The sequence below is a fragment of the Panicum virgatum genome, chromosome 2K (genome assembly GCF_016808335.1).
Source record: "Panicum virgatum strain AP13 chromosome 2K, P.virgatum_v5, whole genome shotgun sequence".
Taxonomy (NCBI): Eukaryota; Viridiplantae; Streptophyta; class Magnoliopsida; order Poales; family Poaceae; genus Panicum; species Panicum virgatum.
Window position 1 is genome coordinate 26,541,100 of NC_053137.1, and position 19,976 is coordinate 26,561,075.

At 42.1% G+C, this 19,976-nt stretch overlaps 1 protein-coding gene across 2 annotated transcripts; it reads left to right on the top strand.

The window, feature by feature from the left end:
• The first annotated feature begins 14,616 nt into the window (after positions 1-14,616).
• On the top strand, positions 14,617-19,771 carry LOC120672859 (FRIGIDA-like protein 3). Of its 2 annotated transcripts, none has more exons than XM_039953466.1 (4): positions 14,617-14,968; positions 15,421-16,450; positions 17,736-17,905; positions 19,104-19,771. In XM_039953466.1, exons 2-4 carry the CDS (start codon positions 15,430-15,432, stop codon positions 19,515-19,517), a joined length of 1,605 nt encoding a protein of 534 aa, XP_039809400.1. In that variant the 5' UTR covers positions 14,617-14,968; positions 15,421-15,429; the 3' UTR covers positions 19,518-19,771. The 2 variants fall into 2 exon arrangements, with proteins under 2 accessions (XP_039809400.1, XP_039809408.1); XM_039953474.1 differs by having other exon boundaries at positions 14,669-14,968; positions 15,424-16,450.
• The last annotated feature ends 205 nt before the right edge of the window (positions 19,772-19,976 follow it).

Consider the following 19,976-nt stretch of genomic DNA (forward strand, 5'->3'; position numbering starts at 1 on the left):
TCCTAGCTCTTGCTTGCTTCTCAGTCAAATCCCTCAAGGGAATCACTCAAGAATGGAGAAAAGGGAGTCAGAGAGCTCGTTCTTAGCTTAGGTTTGAGTTCAGCTTGTCAAAGTCGCAAGATAGAGGGCTGAAGGGGTATTTATAGTCTTCAACCCAAAAATAGCCGTTGGGCGAAAGGGTACCCGGAGACTCCGGGTATATGCCCGGAGACTCCGGGCAACACAAGTTTTTCAGCCCGGAAATAGCACCCGGACACTCCGGGCAAAGGGGTCCGGAGTATCCGGCCCTATACCCGGAGTATCCGGGTTAGGCAGGGAAACTTCGATTTTTGCTCTCTTGAATTGTTTTGTGGCTCACAAGTATTTGTCTAGGTTCTCTTGAGCACTAGTTTCAAGTCAACACCTTTGAATTAAGTCCCTCTTGATAGTACGGCGTCCCTATACTCAAATTTCAAAAATAAAATCTAATTCCATGATTATGCTTGAAAACCGCCTTTTTCATTTCCTTTTTGAGGGGCCATACGCCATCACTTGATTCACCTATACATATTCATCACCTGCACATATGCTTAATCACACAATTAAATATACATGTGTTTTGTCATTATTCACCAAAACCCACTTAGGGGCCTAGATCACTTTCAATCTCCCCCTTTTTGGTGATTGATGACAACCCACATATAGCTCATTTGATTAACATAAAATGATAAACATCTAGCATATAAGAGCTCCCCCTTAATGTATGCCATGAACTTTGAATTTCAATTTTGACTTGACATGTCAACAAATTTGGCATATATATCAAGAGAACCACAAAAGCTCTTATATGTTTTACAGTGGGGTGAACAGGTGAGTGCAAAACAAGTGTGATGCATATGACATGTTATCCACTCAATCCATTTCAATAAAAAGTGTGTTTGCCAGCAAGACCCGGAGACTCTGGGTAGGAGCCCGGAGACTCCGGTCAGGGAATCCGGAGAATCCGGCATTTATCCTGGAGTATCCGGACCTTCTGAACCAGAACACAGAAAAACAGTCACCAATTAGGAAAATAATTTTCACCCTAGCACAACTTCCTTAAAACAGAGATAAACAACACATCTAGGCACAAAGTAGCACACATTACAAATGTTCTCACACCACATAGTCCTTACACATGGTCGAGGAAGTTTGAAACGGAAAGAAAAAGACATAAGTTCGATACAAAGGCGACACATGCCCAAATGAGTACATAAATGGTAGTTTCACTCCCCCTTTGTCATCAAGTGCCAAAAAGGGAATGAAAAGAGGAATGAAGTGCAACTACTCATCATCTTCATCTTGGGCGGCATCCTCGGAGGTATCCTCATCTTCATCGGAGTTGGGGTGCTCACGGTAGCCTATGGGCGCGTCTTCCTCGGTCTCCTCTTCTTCATCAAATATTTCTTGGCCACTTGGAGGAGCACGGCGAGAGGAAGTAGAAGCACGAGGAGGAGAATGGGCTTGGCGACGAGCACGAGGAAGTGGGGCATGAGCAGCAGCAACAGCAGCCTCATCGGCGGCATCCCACTCAGCAAAAAGATCATCAAAGTCCGGGAGCTCGCGGTGAGAATCCAAAGGAAGCCCCAAGTGTCCCCGAATTTCATTGATGGACCTTGTGTTCTCATGAACATCTTGTGCAATGTTCCTGCACATTCCAAACAAGCTGCAGAGGGCCCTCTTCACAAAAGAGTCATGGTGACGGTGATGAGACGATGAAGAGGCACCCACAGAAGATGGAGCAGGATCATACCTTGGGTTTCTTGTTGCACCGGCATGAGATGGAGGAAGAGGTGGTGCATCACCAGAGCGGGCACGCAGGTGAAGAGGTTCATGCTTGACTGTCTTTGGAAATGTGACCTTTGTCACCCTCTCTATCATGTACAAGATGTATGGTGCTGCAGGAAGTGACTTCTTGGCCTCAATCATAGTCCTTCTTAGCTCATTCCAAATGAAGTCCATGATGCAAAAAGGTCTTCCACTGGGCAAAGTACGGGCTAGAAGATTTACTGCATAGTATCTCAGTGCCACGGAATCACCATCCTTTGCATCAATGGTGGCCCTGAAGAATTGATTCATTGCATAGTATACCGGTAGAAGATGGTTGGCCTTTCCTTCTTGAGCACAAATAGGATTGTAGAACAAGGTAGGTACTTGATATGGCTTTAGTTGTTCCTCAACATGAATGAGATCTCTTTTCTCATCCTCAGTGCCAAGTCCAAGTAACCTAGAGAAGGTCATGTAATCCACTCCATATTTGGCTCCCTCGGTGGTCCAATAGAAAGCAATATCCCTTTCATCATAGTACAAAGAGGAGTGAAATTGAGCTAGGATCTCCTCATTCCAATCATAGCGAAAACCCATGATATCATAAAGACCCATCTCTTTGCACTTTTCCATAGCCTCATTAAAGAATGGATCCTTCATATTTTCATAATATTTCCAATCCATGTACTTGCATGGGACAATGGGAGCACGAGACTTACGCATCACCACTGAGGAATAGAAGTCTTCATGAAGCTTGCACCAAAAGCGCCTCTCAAGACTTTCACTCTTGTCATAATTGTAGACTTCCTCCTTGCGTGCCTCCCTAAGTGCCACATCTTGCTTGTAGTAATTTCTTTCCATCTCAACCGCAAAGCCAGGAACAATTCTAAGACGATGAAGCCTTGGAACTCTTGGATAGTTGCGCTGCTCAGAGGAGTACTCAACTCGCAAGCTAGAAGGGGTTTTAGGACAAATGTCATGAGCAATACCCTTGCTTGTTGGAGTTGGACGGGATGGAGGAGCTGCGGGTCGGCTTTGCATAATGTAAGGAGCTTTCCTTGGCTCCTTTCTTGAACTGCTGCCAGCGGGTTCCTTGCCCGCACGATGACGTGGACGCAACTCCCTTGGAGGATTTCGAGGGGGATCCTCCCTTTGAGTGCGAGGATCATAACCCCGATTTTGCCTTCTTTGTTCCGCGTCCTCCAAGGACTCACCAGCACGTGGCCTCACCATGCCTAAAGAACAGATAACCGATATCAAGACCAAGCTGGATAGGATCAGGAAGAGGAAGATGTGCCAGTGGTGACCTAGTTCGGAGACTCCGGGTATATCCCCGGAAACTCCGGGCAAGAGGGTCCGGAGTATCCGGGTGTATGTCTGGAGTATCCGGACTTGAGCACCTGAAACCATAAGTTTCAAAAATCTAAGGATTTGACCATGGGATTTGAATGAAACTTGAGCCAAAGGTTCCTACACATGCTAGGAAGAGATGCCCTAAAGATATTTCAAAGAGACCTACGGCATTGGGAGATCGGGCGATCCGAAGTTCAAAATACTTTTGAGACTGTTGAGAGCGCGGGAACTTCAAATCCAAAGCCTCCCCGGAGTTTTCGGAGGGGAGGAGAGCCTTCCTTCAAAGATTGACGAGTTCGTGATGCTCGGAAGGTAGAAATCGCCCCTAGGGTGAGAGAGAGAGGGAGAGGAGAAGGGAGAGGGTGGCGTTGGCAGTGAAAAAGAAGTGAGGAACCGTTTACCCCGACCCCCCCCCCCCCCCGCGGTATATATAGGAACATTTTACTACCCAGAGTATCCGGCCTCAGGGCCGGAGTATGCGGACAGTCCGGAGTATCCGGGCCCTGAGCCGGAGACTCCGGCTCCCCTGAGACTGAGCAAAAAGATGTTCAAAAGACCTTGACCTAGATGGATTTGGTATAGATAGATTTTGAAGATATAATGGTGTGAGAGAAATTACTCAACTCGAGATCAACCAACAGTTAATCAAGAAGAACAATGATCTCAAGTGAGTAAAGTGAAGAACCAAGCCTTTTATAAAACAAAAGTCACCCAATTTTTGAAAGTTTTTCAAGATCTTTTCATTTTGGAGAACCACTTAATCTAAGATCATTCAAGTGTATGTAGTAATTCAAGCTAGGTCACGAGAATCCAAGATGTTTAGTTCACTTCTCAAAGCACAAAACCTTGACTCATCTAGAGGCTTAGTGAAGATATCGGCAAGTTGCCCGTCGGAGCTTATATGTTGTAAAGCAATATCTCCCTTAGCCTCATGATCCCTTAAGAAGTGATGACGAATATCTATGTGCTTTGTTCGGGAGTGTTGTACGGGGTTGTTTGCTAACTTGATTGCACTCTCATTGTCACAAAATAGAGGAATTGCATCAAAATGACAACCAAAGTCACTCAACGTTTGTTTCATCCACAAGAGTTGTGCACAACACGCACCGGCGGCGACATATTCGGCCTCCGCTGTGGACAAGGCAACCGAATTTTGCTTCTTAGAGCTCCAAGCTACTAAGGACCGGCCAAGAAATTGACAAGTCCCCGTAGTGCTCTTTCGATCCACTTTGCAACCGGCATAATCCGAATCGAAATAGCCAAGTAAGTCGAAAGATGAGCCCTTGGGATACCATAAACCAAGGTTAGGAGTGAAGACCAAATATCTTAGGATTCTCTTAACCACCATCAGATGACATTCTTTCGGATTAGCTTGAAATCTTGCACACATGCACACATTAAGCATAATATCGGGCCTAGATGCACAAAGGTAAAGAAGGGATCCAATCATCGAGCAATATACCTTTTGATCCACGGCCTTTCCATCCTCATTGAGGTCGAGATGCCCATTGGTAGGCATGGGAGTTTTGATGGGCTTGGCATTTTCCATGTCAAACTTCTTGAGCATATCCTTGATGTACTTGGTTTGACTAATGAAAGTGCCATCCTTGAGTTGCTTGATTTGAAATCCGAGGAAGAATGTCAACTCACCCATCATAGACATCTCAAATCTCTTTGTCATAATCCTACTAAAATCATCGCACCAAGTTTTGTTAGTAGAACCAAATATAATGTCATTGACATATATTTGGCACACAAAGATATCTCTATCAACTTTGCGAGTGAAAAGAGTGGGATCGGCTTTGCCTATTTCAAAGCCTTTCCTTAAGAGAAAGTCCTTAAGGCATTCATACCATGCTCTAGGGGCTTGCTTGAGCCCATAGAGCGCCTTATGGAGCAAGTAGACGAGGTTTGGGAATTTGGGATCTTCAAAACCCGATGGTTGCTCAACATATACTAATTCGGAGATTGGACCATTGAGGAAAGCACTCTTCACGTCCATTTGATATAGCTTGAAATCATGGTGAGTAGAATAGGCAAGCAAAATATGAATTGATTCAAGCCTAGCTACGGGTGCATAAGTCTCACCAAAATCCAAACCTTCGATTTGTGTGTAGCCTTGAGCAACCAACCTTGCTTTGTTTCTTGTCACCATGGCATGTTCATCTTGTTTGTTTCGAAAAACCCACTTGGTTCCAATTATATTTTGCTTGGGTCTTTCGAGTGAAGTTGTTCAATTCCTCTTGCATAGCCATCACCCAATCCGGATCATCCAATGCTTCCTCCACCTTAAGAGGTTCCAAGGAAGAAACAAAAGAGTAATGTTCACAAAAAGTAGACAAACGAGATCGAGTGTTTACCCCTTTACCTATGCTTCCAAGGAAATTATCCACGGGATGATCCTTTTGAATTATGTGATGAACTCTTGGATGTGGAATGGAGGATTGATGCTGGATTGGTTCAACTTCTCTATCATCTTGAGACTGATCTTGATGTTGAGTTGATGCCTCGGCTTGAGTAGCCCGGATACTCCGGTTTGGAGTCCGGATACTTCGGTCAGTATGTCCGGAGTCTCCGGCTTCATATCCGGAGTTTTCGGGTTTTGCAGCGGATGTAGAGGTAGATGGTCCTTGAAACATCATCTCATCATCATCATCATCATTGTCCACTTGTTCTTGAGGCTTTATTTCACCAATCGTCAACTTCTTGATGGCTTGACTTGATGATTCTTCCATTCCTACAACACTATCAACTTGCTCCCCTTGAGAGCCATTAGATTCATCAAATGTCACGTCACATGCTATTTCAACACAACCGGAGGTTTTGTTGAAAACACGATAGCCATGAGCATTTGAGGCATAACCAAGAAGAAATCCTTCATCAACTTTATGTGCAAACTTAGAGTTCTTGGGCTTCTTGTTAAGAATGAAGCACTTACTTCCAAAAACTCTAAAGTAAGACACATTAGGCTTTTTACCAAGTAAAAGCTCGTATGCCGTCTTGTTCAAGATCTTGTGAAGATATAGATGGTTGATTGCATGACATGCCGTGTTGATTGCTTCCGCCCAAAATTGATCTGAGATCTTGTACTCATCAAGCATTGTTCTTGCGGCCTCAATGAGAGTTCTATTTTTCCTCTCAACAATTCCATTTTGTTGAGGGGTGTATGGAACCGAGAACTCATGACCAATGCCCTCTTCATCTAAAAACTCTTCTATGTTAGTGTTCTTGAATTCGGTGCCGTTGTCACTTCTCACTTTCTTGATCTTAGTCTCAAATTCATTTTGAGCTCTTTTTGCAAACTTCTTGAAGGTCTCTTGCACTACACTTTTGTCATGCAAAAAGAATACCCAAGTGAAACGAGAATAATCATCAACAATGACAAGACCATATTTGTTACCACCAATGCTAATGTACGCCACCGGACCAAAGAGATCCATATGTAGAAGTTCAAATGGCTTGACGGTAGTGACAATACTCTTCGATGGATGTGGAACACCAACTTACTTCCCGGCTTGGCATGCACTACAAACAAGATCTTTCTCAAAAGAAACATTTGTTAGTCCTAGGATGTGATCCCCCTTTAGAAGCTTGTTGAGATTTGTCATCCCAACATGAGCTAGTCGGCGATGCCATAACCAACCCAAGCTAGACTTTGCTATCAAGAAAGCATCAAGTTGAGCCCTTTCTTGAGAGAAATCCACAAGATAGAGCTTTCCCTTGAGTACCCCCTTGAAAGCAATGGAGTCATTGCTTCTTCTAATGACGGTTACACCCTCGTTAGTGAAAAAACAATTGAAGCCCGAATCACAAAGTTGTGAGATGGACAACAAATTGTAACCAAGTGACTCAACTAAAAGAACTTTTGAGAGAGTGAAATTTGAGTTTAAATTAATATTACCGGTACCAAGCACTCTTCCCTTTTGATTTCCCGCAAAGGTAATGAAATGATCTCCACTTGATGCGGTTATAGTTTCGAACATACTCCTTTCTCCGGTCATATGATTTGTGCATCCACTATCAATCACCCAAGTTGATCCACCGGAGGAGTATCCCTACAAAACAAAGTTACTCTTTTCTTTTAGGTACCCAACAATACTTGGGTCCTTTAATGTTAGTCACAAGAATTTTGGGCACCCAAACATGACTTTTTACTTTTGTGTTCCATGTACAACGTCCTACAAACTTGGCAACCACTTTACAATGGTGGTTCCTTGTCAAAACATAATCGGCGTAAAATGATACATGAGATGATTCTTGTGCCTTGATCTTGGTTGAGTTAGAGGCCTTGAACTTGTCTTCTTTGAATGAAGATGCAACAATCTTAGCACCCTCATCACATGTTGTGCCTCTCTTGATGAATTTGACATGACCACTTTCTTGAATCACATCATTTGTCTTGTGAACGGGAGTGGTCATGTTTACTAGACCTCCTTGAGCACCCAAGGCGGTCTTGTCCTTATTCTTGGTAAATGGAATGACATGTGGAGTACCTTGCCCATTCCTACCAAGTCCCTTACCTTTTTCAAACCCAAACTTACTCATGTATCTTGACCCAAATCCCTTGGTGTGTTTCTCAAACTCACCTACCCTTGTTGAGGGATTTTTCCTTGGGACTTGAGTGTGTGGTGAAGCTTCTTCTTGCAACAAATGAGTGAGTCTAGAAATTTCTTTCTTCATTGCATTCATTTCAACAAGGTTAGTAGCACAAGTTTGAATATCAATATTAAAGCACCATGCACATCCATTACTCGTAGAAGGACTAGATGAATTAGATGTCTCTCTAGTCTTAGAAGTACTTTCCCAAAGAGTATTAAATTGAACTTCAAGTGCCGTGTGATTATCTTGTAAGCTTGTCATGCTCTCTTGAAGTTTCTCATTATCCTTCCTTAGGAAAGTGTTAGTGTCATTGACAAAAGAAAATTTTCTAGTCAAAGCATCCACTATTTCTTTTTCGCTAGAGAGTGACTCTTTTAACTCAAGAAGAGTGACATCCTTGACTTTGATTGAGTTCACACGCATCTTGTTTTCCTCCCTTTCATAGGCGAGGTCCTTTTCAAGAGCTTTGAATTTCTCTCTCTCAAGTGTAAGCAATTCTTCTTGTGTTTCAAGAGTCTCATCCGCTTTGTCTAGTTTCATAACTAATTTCATCATTTTAGTTGCGGCCCCTTTACTATATTTCTTGACTAGTTTAGCAACTTCTACTTCATTATCCATTTCATCATCCGATGAGTTTGGATATGTTACCTTGGAGTTTTTAGCCATGAGGCACATGATAGGATCTCCATCCTCATCGTCGGTGAGATCTTCGAACAAACTTGTAGGATGTGGAGATGATGCCTTGAAAGCCATGGTTGAAACATCTTCTTTCTCGGACTCACTTTCTTGTTGTGAATCCCATTCTTGGCCAAGATGAGCTTCTCCGGCTTGCTTCTTGTATCTTGATCTATCTCTCTTGGATGAGCTTTCTTTGGTGTCTTTGTTCTTTTTCTTTTCTTCCAGGCAATCGTCAATGAAATGCCCAACTCTATTACACCCGAAACATGGCCTATTAGATCTTCTTCTTGGCTCATACTTCTTGTTCTTCCCAAAGTTTCTAAAGTTGCTCTTCTTCATTACTCTTGTGAAATTCTTGATAAAGAAGGCCATTTGCTCATCATCAAGCTCATTATCATCATCACTACTAATGCCTTCAATTTTTGAGAATTGGTTTGCCTTTTCTTTGCCTTTTGACTTAGCTTGAAGTGCCAACCCACTATTCTTGGCTGCTTGTTCTTGAAGCTCGGCTAGATCTTGGTTAATCTTGACTCTCTTCAATTGATCATGGTGAGCCTCAATTCTTCCAAGAACATTCTCGGTGGTGAAGTGCTTGAATCCTCTTTCGGCTCTAATCAACCTAGGTAGAGTAACATCCCTAGCCATATACACAGTCAAGAGCTTGTCCATGATCTCACGGTCACCCCACTTGTCACCACCAAGAAATTTGATTTGATTTGTGATCTTCTTCATGCGGCTATACATCTCTTTCACACCTTCATCCTTCTTCATGGAGAATAAGCTCAATTCATCTTCCAAAGTTTTGATTCTTGATTCACGTACTTTTCTTGACCCTTGATGATTCACTAGAATAGTGTCCCAAGCATTTTTGGCGGTTGGTACATCCTCTATCTTGTCAAACTCTTCGGGACTCACGGATGTGTGCAGGATGTTCAATGCTTGAAAGTTCCTTTGTAGCACATATGCTTGAATCGGTGTTGGAGTTTCATCTTCATCCGGAATCTCACATCCAACCTCCACAACTTTCCAAAGATCCTTGTGAATTGCATTCATGTAACCGAACATCTTAGTCTTCCATTGGTTATATCCAGGTGCCATCAAAGAAAGGTGGTTTGCCCATATGAATTGATGCATTGTGCTCACTAGGTAGTGAAAATGTGTAGTCATGAGCAACTCTTCGATAGTCACCTTTGCCTTTTGACCTTGATGAGCTGCCCTTGTTTGAAGAGCGTGAGACTCTTCTCTTGGGATCGGTATCGGAGTCATCACTAGAATCTATGATAACTCGGGAGCTAGACTTTCTCTTCCTTTGCTCCTTTTTCTTTTTCCTCCATGCCTTCCACTCCTCATAAGACATCTCATCATCGGATGTCTCTTCTTTAATTTCTTCTCCACCATTCTTATACTTTCCCTTTTTGTTGTTGTTGGATGGCTCTATATTCTTGCCTTTGTCTCTTTTATCACTGGGATCACCTTTTTGACCTTCATTAACCAGATTCTCTAGATTCTTCTCATCATCCGACATCTTGACCTCTCGGACGGTTAAGCCCCTTGAGTGGAGAGCCTTGCTCTGATACCAATTGAAAGGATCTTAAGATGCCTAGAGGGGGGGTGAATAGGCAATCTGCAATTTAAAACACTTAACAAAAATGTCAGACACAGACCAGCCCGGATACTCCGGGTAAGAGCCCGGATACTCCGGGTTTTGTGATCCGGAGTATCCGGAGATATATCCGGAGTCTCCGGGTATGAACAACCTGAAAGAAAACTGCAAGAATCTATGTATGAAAATTAGATCGAGCTAAAGTAAGAGTACTAGGGGTTCCTTAAGATTGATATCCAACAAACATAACTAACTAGAAACTCAAGAGTGAGTAGATCGAGCTCAAACCCTAGAAAAGAAGTCTCACAAGCAACTAGCAATGAAATCAAGTAAACTAGCACAAAGGTGACAAGGATTTGTTTCACGAAGTTCACACCCAAAGGTGCTACGTCTCCGTTGAGGAAGGATTCAAGAGACGGTGCTCAAGAATCCCTATGCTCCTCTTCCAAGGGCGAGATCACCTCTCAAGCCCAAGGTTACTTACTATGGATTCCTCGGCGAGGAATGGAGCTTACAAACTTCTTGTGCAGCTCACAATCTTGATTGAGCAATCACAAGCACGGCTAGCCGTCTAGGAGCACAAGGCTCCAAGAGTAACAAACTTGAATCCGCGGGCTTGACCAAAACCAAGTGCTCAAGAGATGGGAAAGAGGCTCACTTGCACTAATCCTAGCTATTGCTTGCTTCTCACTCAAATCCCTCATGGGAATCACTCAAGAATGGAGAAAAGAGAGTGAGAGAGCTCTTTCTTGGCTTAGGTTTGAGTTCAGCTCATCAAAGTCGCAAGAGAGAGGGCTGAAGGGGTATTTATAGTCTTCAGCCCAAAAATAGCCGTTGGGCGAAAGGGTACCCGGAGACTCCGGATATATGCCCGGAGACTCCGGGCAACACAAGTTTTTCAGCCCGGAAACAGTACCCGGACACTGCAGGCAAAGGGGTCCGGAGTATCCGGCCCTATACCCGGAGTATCCGGGTTAGGCAGGGAAACTTCGATTTTTGCTCTCTTGAATTGTTTTGTGGCTCACAAGTATTTGTCTAGGTTCTCTTGAGCACTAGTTTTAAGTCAACACCTTTGAATTAAGTCCCTCTTGATAGTACGGCGTCCCTATACTCAAATTTCAAAAATAAAATCTAATTCCATGATTATGCTTGAACACCGCCTTTTTCATTTCCTTTTTGAGGGGCCATACACCATCACTTGATTCATCTATACATATTCATTACCTGCACACATGCTTAATCACACAATTAAATATACATGTGTTTTGTCATTATTCACTAAAACCCACTTAGGGGCCTAGATCACTTTCAAATGCCCGTCAACAAACACAAAGTATTATCCCTATCAACTAGCAAGTTCTAGGATGGGAAGGTGGGAAAGTGGACTGCAGTATCTCAAGTGGCTTACCATTGTCTTGCAAGTATTTTTACCAAAACCAACAGTGCGGTACAATCTGTTATCAAGCTTGAGTGTAACAGTTGCAAGATGAACCTGTGCTGATGGAAATATATGTGTAGCTTTGGGTAGGTACAATATGGTAGCAAGGAATAGTAATTATTCAATTCAGAATTGCAAGACTGGAAAGTAGTCCCAATATAGTCTATGTCGTCGGCCTAAGCTCGTCCTAGACCTAGTTCAAGCAAGCAACAAGACCACAAATGATGCAAGCACTTCTTGAATTTTTTCTTCTTCTTTTGGTTTGCTTTCTTTCTTTCTTATTTTGGTGCGGCTCTTTCTTCTCTTTTTTTCACCTGTGCCTTTTTCTTTTCTCTTTTTTTAACTAGAAAAGTGCTGCAAGAATTAAATTAGAACTCGAGCAAATCTGCCTATGCACAGCCGACACAAACTTCTGTACACATGTGCAGAAAAAAATCTATTGGTGCAAAAATATTCCTCTTCCTTTCTATGGCACGAGCAAAGTACAATTCTCCCAATGGAATATATAGCTAAGCAAGCATAAAAGAAAAACTATAGTAGGGAATTTGTTTTTCCTTCTATGATGAAACAAAATTGAAATTAAAGACCAAGAATAAGACCTAGACACGACGAACATGACATGGCGAGTGACTAAAATTCAGTAAAGCAAACTGAACAAAAAATTGTGAGGCACAAAAAGGGTTAATGGACAGGGGAACCAAATTGTTCAGGGATTGTTATGGATGATGGGATGAAGCTGAAACAAATCTAAAGTGGAAAATAGTGGATACCTCACGGAGAATCTGGAAAACTGATACCAATTGATGTGAACGTGCCCAAATTTCCGAGAGGCAGGGTAAATTCGATTGGTGGAGATTCGACGTTGGTGATCTAATCATCTAATCAGACACAATTCAAAGTCCTGCAACCGTTACACCACTGATCTGTTGGTTATTAACCAAGCACAACTTGATTGACCTCGCCAAGAAGGCTTTTCCTGCAAGCGAATCGAAGAACACGAGTAAAAAAAGGGTAAACATGCAATCTGAAATTGCATGTGTATGAAGCAAAGATGAATATGAGGTTCAAACTCTGAACACAAAAATACTAATAACCATAGTGGTGTAGAACAAGAACGAGGGCCCTGGATCACTGTAAAAGGACTAATCGACACAGTTATATAAACGATTCAGTTTCTCGATGGAAAACTAAACTCAAATAAAACCCTAACTCTAATGTGCTGGCAGCTACTAATCATATGAGGGTTGGGGCGTGAATAACCCCCTAGCCATGCCCATAATGGACTCCAACACAATACACGGGCCAACATCCCAAAAGATGGTGTCGCAGCACCATTACAGATTCTGGACGTCCCATTGTTTCGACAATTTCTGTCGACTCCTAAAGAATTTGGGCCTGAATCCAGAGCCATTGGAAGCTCCTTGAAATTATCTTTCCATCCATATAAAGAACACTTGAAACGGACTCCGTATGCGACCTGGGTGTTGTTTTTGGTGAGGGCTGCTTCTGGACTCCGAGATGGACTCGAATTTGAGTTATTTTGGGCCTCCACCTTGGCAACTCAAACTGAATTAGCCTTGGGCTATGATTTGGACATCTTTGTTGGACTCTTTTTTCATACCACGCACCAATCATGGTTATATGTATGGGTGTCTATCCTCATCACACTCTAACACCTAAGGGTTTGTTTGGTTCCACAGTCTAAACTTTAGTCCCTGTCACATCAAAGAGAATCTTGATATTTAAAAGTATTAAACAAAGTTTTATTATAAAACTAATTGTAGAATTCTGGAACTAAACTACGAGACGAATCTAATGAGGTTTATTAATCTATAATTAGTGAATTATTGCAAATTATGAATTAATTAGTCTTATTATATTCATCTCATGAATTAGCACTCATCTGTCAAAATAAATTTTATACACAAATTTTACTTAATATTTTTAAATGACAAGATTTTCTTTGATGTAATAGGAACTAAATTTAAGTTTATGGAAACAAACAGTACCTAACCCGCTGGGCTTCTGCGGCTTTGGAGAAATGAACGTCCCACTGAAGTTATCAGTTATTTACGCGCGTCCTGCCATCGGGGTTTCTTAAAGAAAGCTGCCCCTCCCTCGCTTGTCCGCATTTCACGCCTCATGAGGCCCTCCGCATGGGGACGCGTGGCACAAGGGGGGCTGGGAGAGCTGCGCACAACTTGGAACCACGCTCTATCCACTCACTGCTCTCCCTTCTCTTTCCTCCTGTCTGAACCAATAGTGCCTCACTGTTCTCTCTTCCCTCTCTCTTTCCTCTCTGAACCAGTGGTGCTAGCAAACCATGTTTGGTTGACACCACGGAAATTTTTTCACAAAAAGACAAATGCATGCATGGAGTACTAAATAAAATTTATTTGCGAAACCTTTTCACGGATGGGTGTAACTTTTCGAGACGAATATAATGACAATAATTAATCCACGATTTGCTATAGTGATGCAGTAACCATTCTCTAATCTTGCGGCCAAAGGCCACATTAGATTGGTCTCGCGAATTTACCAAGGGTCCTGCAGGTGGCTTTGTAATTAGACTTTATTTAATACTCTAAATTAGTGGTCAAAGGTACACAAAGTTTTCATGAAATTTTTTTCAGCCCAAACCAAACACGACTTCGGCGCTGCTATTTCAGTCTCCATTATATAGAACAAAATTAAGTCAACTACTAAAAATTTATTCACCATGGTGAATGTGCACTAGGAAAATTTATTGTGTCTTCACCCCTGAAGATGCCCAAGAGTTTCATCTAGACCTGTAGTAGAAATTCTGTATTTGCTTTCTTCAAACAATTGAGCCCACATATGAGTTGTATTCTAATTTGTGGGAGATCTGAATGAATATGTTTTGGCCTGATGTGAGTTTGAGATTACTAGCATAATGCCATTGCTATCGAAATGGTGATGATTCTGGTGATTTTGTGTTTGATTGCAGAAGATGCAACGACAAAGAGATAAATATAGTCAAACAAATTCAGATATACACATATTTATAGTCTAATTTTAATAAATTGCAAATATTTATATTAGTAAAAAGTTAATAATTAGAGTGCTTATATATCATGCTCATTCGCCAACCACCTTTATATTACTTTTGATGAGGCGCGCAAAGCACGCTTTATGTTCTCGTTCAGTAAAAAGGCCCAATCCCTCACCTTCCCGTCGCCGCCGCCGCCCCCCCCCCCCCCCCCCACCCCCACCGACGGACGCGGAAGCGCGGCGACTAGGGTTCGGCCCTGCCCGCCGCCGGCCGTACCCACCCAACCTCCGTGCGCCTCTCAAAGGGGCGCGAATCGGGCCGCCTTTCTCCCGCAGCAGGAAGTCCGCCCACACCTAGCCAGGCTGTCTCCTCCCATACCCTGCTTCACCACCACAGACGCCGGCTCACCTCCTCGCGGACGCGAGCCATCCACGGCGTGGACCCGTTTGCTGCCTCCGGATTCCGCCCCCACGACGCAATCCTCTTGCCCCAAGCCGAGGTAGCTTCTATCCGTTATCTGGAATCTTAGATCTGAGAGGTTTGGGTGAAGCATTTGGCATGAACTGCGATGATTTTAGCCAGAGGATGTTTGTTAGAGGTTGTTTGCCAAGCTATCTTTGATGTATTTCCAAGCTCAGCGTCTAACTAGCCCATCAAAAAGGTACACTGCCTGATTTCGGCAGTGGATTTTTCTCCGGTTGGAGCTGAGCTCCATTCCCATCCGCATTTTTACATGTTTCTGTGGAAACTAGGAACACCATGTAGATGCATGCCTTTGTTTCTTCTTGCAATTAAAGTAGTTTCGTTGAGGGTGTTCAGACAGTCGTCTTAATTCGAGAAATTAATATGATTATTTAAAAATATTGGGTGTTTTTTCTTTTTGGATTTCGATGGATTTTATACCCTATTTTGGATGAAGACATCAAGAAGCTGTGTTGTCTTTCCTTTCAGGAGTTCACCATGTATGACTTGGAGTCCGTGGCTGCCCTTATGGAGTCGACAAGCTCTAAGATAGAGCAGCTTCAGCAGGCTTTTGCTGAGCTCGAGGGGCAGAGTGCTGTCTCCATGAACCTCAAGTGGAAGCAGCTTGACGACCACTTTCGTGGCTTTGAGCAGTCGCTCAAGAAAAAATTTGATGAGTTAAAAGAGCAGGAGAAGGAGTTCCAGGAGACGGTTGCGAAATCGGAGAAGATGCTGGAGCAGCGGGAGGCAGCTGTTGTGGCCAAGGAACTGACTTATTTGGAGAGGTTGCAGGAGAAAAGGGATGCTGCGTTAGCTATGATCTTTAGCAAGTCCAAGCTGTCCTTACCTGTTCCTGCCATCAACCCAATGAACAAGGCACTGGATAATCTTGGTGTCAAGTGGCCTAAACCGGCTTCTGAAGAGAGTGTGTGCCTTCAAGTTGACAGTGCTGTGGTGAAGCCTCGTTCTGAGCTTGTTTCACTCTGTGAGAAAATGAACGTGAAGGGGCTTCATAAGTTCATATCAGACAACAGGAAGAACTTGGCAACCATCCGGGAGGAAATTCCCAGTGCACTGAAGAAAGCACCTCATCCTTATGGCCTGGTGTTGGATTCCCTGGAAGAATTTTATGCTGGAGATAATCTTGTATTGGATGGCAAAAAGGATGGAGACCTTCTGGGTGTTAGAAGGACGTGCCTGATGTTGATGGAATCACTTGGACAGTTGCAAACTGACAATATAACTTGTTTCTCTTCGGAGGGGCACATGCTTACAACTGATATCAAAGAGCGAGCAAAAAAGACTGCATTTGAATGGAAGTCCAAGTTGGATAGTCTTGACATTGATGCTAGTAATGGGAACTGTCTTGAAGCTCATGCATTTCTTCAACTCCTGGCAACCTTTGGTATTTCTGCTGAATATAATGAAGATGATCTGTGCAAACTGCTCCCATATGTCAGTCGTCGTCGTCAGACACCTGAACTTTGTCGATTGCTTGGGTTGTCACAGAAAATGCCAGGTGAGTGCTTGTGGTGGACTTATCTTCCTAAAACATTGAACCTCTACGAAAGATTTGTTTTCTTTCAGCTTATTGAAATGCTTGACATTCATAGGAGTCTTTTTTTGTACCTGCTAATTTCTGCATAGTTTTGACGTCCTAACTTACTAGATTGTGGATGTTGCAAAGAATGGTCAACAGTACAAAATATGAACTTCACATAAGCTGCATCCATAAAAACTAGCTGTTTCCTTGCAATAACATGCCTATTGCTTGTAATGTGTCCCAAGTTATTGTCTTATCCTGTCATAGGGCCACAGACATTTTAAAATTATCGTGATTACTTGTTCTTTGAGAGCTAATCACTTTAAAAAATGTATCCACATATTTTCGTTGAGCCTAATGTGTTCCATCCTTTTTCATGTATTGTGTGGCATTACTTCAGTATGCTCGACATCATTTGTTGTGCTAATTTCCATACCAGAGGATTTTAGTTCATATGATAGTTCTCTCTCTATCATTTGTACTTATAAATAAGGCAACATATCTGGTGCAAACTAACCTCTCCGTGCAAACCATGCAAACTTTAATCTGGGCCATTGGATCAACATCTAAGGGGAGGGACATAGGGGGTGGGAGGGGGGATTTGCAAAAGTGTGATTACTCAATCCAAGGGCGGGCGGTTAATTGTAAAATTACACAATCTCCCATGCCCCTTGGATGTTGATCCGGTTGTCTAGATTGAAGTTTGCATGGTTTGCACGGAGAGGTTGGTTTGCATGCCCCTATAAAGAAAGCAGTGCTTTATTCAAACCATCTTTCACTGATTTTACCATGCAACTTATTGTTTCTTCAGATTTTGTACACAAAAAATTAAGTGATATGAATTTATTGTTTCACATATTGCTGTACAATTGCTTTTGAAGATGTTCTCTACTCTAGAAATATGAAATCTTCCTTTGTATACGCCCTCTAGAACCTTCTGTTTTTAAATACAGAGCTAATTAGTTCGTTTTGAACTAATAATTAGCTTGTACTAAATATCATATAAAAATGGAGGGAATAGTGTGATTTGGAAAGCCTGCATTTCAGAGTATGTTGCTGTCTTGTATCTTTCTTAGGTAGAAAGCCTAAAAATGTTTCATGTTGTTAGGCTTTTTGCCCTTCTCTGCTGTTTTTTTATTTTTCCTATTTGCTCTTGTGACATAATGACTTTATCCTGTTATTTGTTATTCTATTTTTCACATATTAGAAGGTTCTCTCTTTCAAAATAAGTGATTTTACTAATGCAGTTTCTTGAAATTAGGTGTTATTGGAGTTCTGGTGGAAACTGGAAAACCTATTGATGCCATTAATTTGGCTTATGCATTTGAGCTTACTGAACAGTATGAACCAGTGCAACTGCTTAAAGTATATCTGAGGGATATTAAGAAAGTGTCACATGCTAAGAATGCCAAAATGTCTTCTGGAGCACAGGTAACCTTTAGTCATTTCAGTTTCTAATTTTATAATGTTTTCTTTGGTAGACTTTAAAACTGCCCTGTACATAACCAAATGAAAACCTGCGTAATATTTTTAGAGAGGAAGCCCTCTTCCTATCTGGGAAGTCTAATATAGTAATTGGCTTACTGTTGGTGTAATTGTACCAGCATACTATAATTTCTTTCCTGCTCAACCTTCCGTTTGAAGTGCTTTCTCATACTAATATAAATTATTTTGTCAATAGGAAATTGGCTTGAATATCTGCTTCTTTTTTTCGGGAATGTAATTCAATAATTTATGAATGGTGGGGCTCATGTTTATTTGCTCTTTTATATGTTCTAAGTTGAAACTGGTTACACATTTTGGGCATCATTCAAATCTTGAAACACCTTCATACAGCTGTAAAAGCATGTTCTGATCTCAATTTGTGTCTCATTTGACGTTCCTCTTATGACATAGTGATGTTAAGGTGACAACTTTATGTCACTCCTGAATACTAGTCCTTTTTATAGTTTGTCTGTAAGAAGTCCCTGCTGCAGATTTGGATCCAATCTGGTCGTTTGAACTGTTTGCTCCAATTGTATGTTTTTACTTGAATAAAATTGATTAAATAATTCTGTAATAGTTTGGTATTGTGCTTGATATCCTCAGAGGTGGAAAAATATTGAACTCCCTAGTGCTGGATTCAAGTAGCCTCAGTTTGGTTAGCTTAGGCCCTGTTTGGCAGATCTCCCAGAGCAGCTTCTAGGCTGAAGCCAGAAGAAGCTCAAACAGTTTTTCTGAGAAAAGTGATTCTATGCTGATTCTGTGGAGTGATCCTCTGAAATGAACTAAGTAGCTGGGAGCTGAAAAAAGTAGCTTCACCTGATTCACTTCTCACACTAGATCTGTTTTTCATAAAGTTAATCTTAGAGAATCACTTTTAGCTAGTGAATCACTACTCTCAGAGAATCAGCTCCCATAGAGAATTAGGATCAGTTGGAGCTCTACCAAACAGACCCTTAGCTTGCTTGCAATAGCTTAGTAATTACCTGCTGCTTTTGCATTTTCTGTTCTATAAGTACCACATTACTTGTAAAGCATGTGTTACTTTTCTACTACTGTATCTTTAATGGGTGGTTGTGTGCACATGTGACATATATATAATACACAGTATGTGATGTAAATTGTTAATGATTTTTCATGTTATCAGAACGAGATGAATGAACGTGAGCTGTCTGCACTGAAAGCTGTCATTAAGTGCATTGAGGAGCACAAACTTGAGGAGCACTACCCTGTGGATCCACTTCAGAAACGAGTTTTGCAGCTAGAGAAAGCAATGGCAGACAAGAGGAGGGCTGTTGAAGCAGCGAAGCCACAGTCCAAGAGGCCTCGTGCCAACGGATCGGCCTTTGCACCTCGTGCTACCAGCTTTGCTGACAAGAGCTTTTATCCCGCAACCCCGGAGAGGCATCCCTCCTACCCTTACGAGAGGCAGTTTGTGTATGGCGCTGAGGCCCATCATCCACCAATGATGAGCTCAGCACCTTACACGATCCAACCTGCCCCCGCACCTTATTATGGTAATGGCTACCCAGTTCAGTACCAGGTACCGTATATCCACTAATGGAGAGAGCCAGGTGCAGGTGCTCTTTCCTAACTATGTAGCTTTAACCTGCTGCCCTTTGTTGTAGTTGTACCAGTTACTTGCTAGTTTGCCTAGCTGAATAGTTGGACTACTCAGTGTGTGCTTTGAGTGGCTATTGTGAAAATCTGTTAATTTTGTGTGTTAATGACATGACATTATTTACTCCTAATATTTAGCTATGATGAATCTCCCAATGTACTTCATGACTCCTGTGAAATACCTGTTGACTGAAATGTACGGTGGGCCTCGGGGTTTCTGTGCACTACATGGAAATCTGTTGCAGCCTGAAACTGAACTGGTCACGATTCTTCTTTTTTATGGCGTTGCTATTTTGCATTATCTTCTGAAAAAATTTAATTGGAGCAAAGGAGAGTTTACATTTTTGAAGGTCTGATTTTTTTTTACCAATGTTATGTTAAAGCTTATTCAACTATTAAT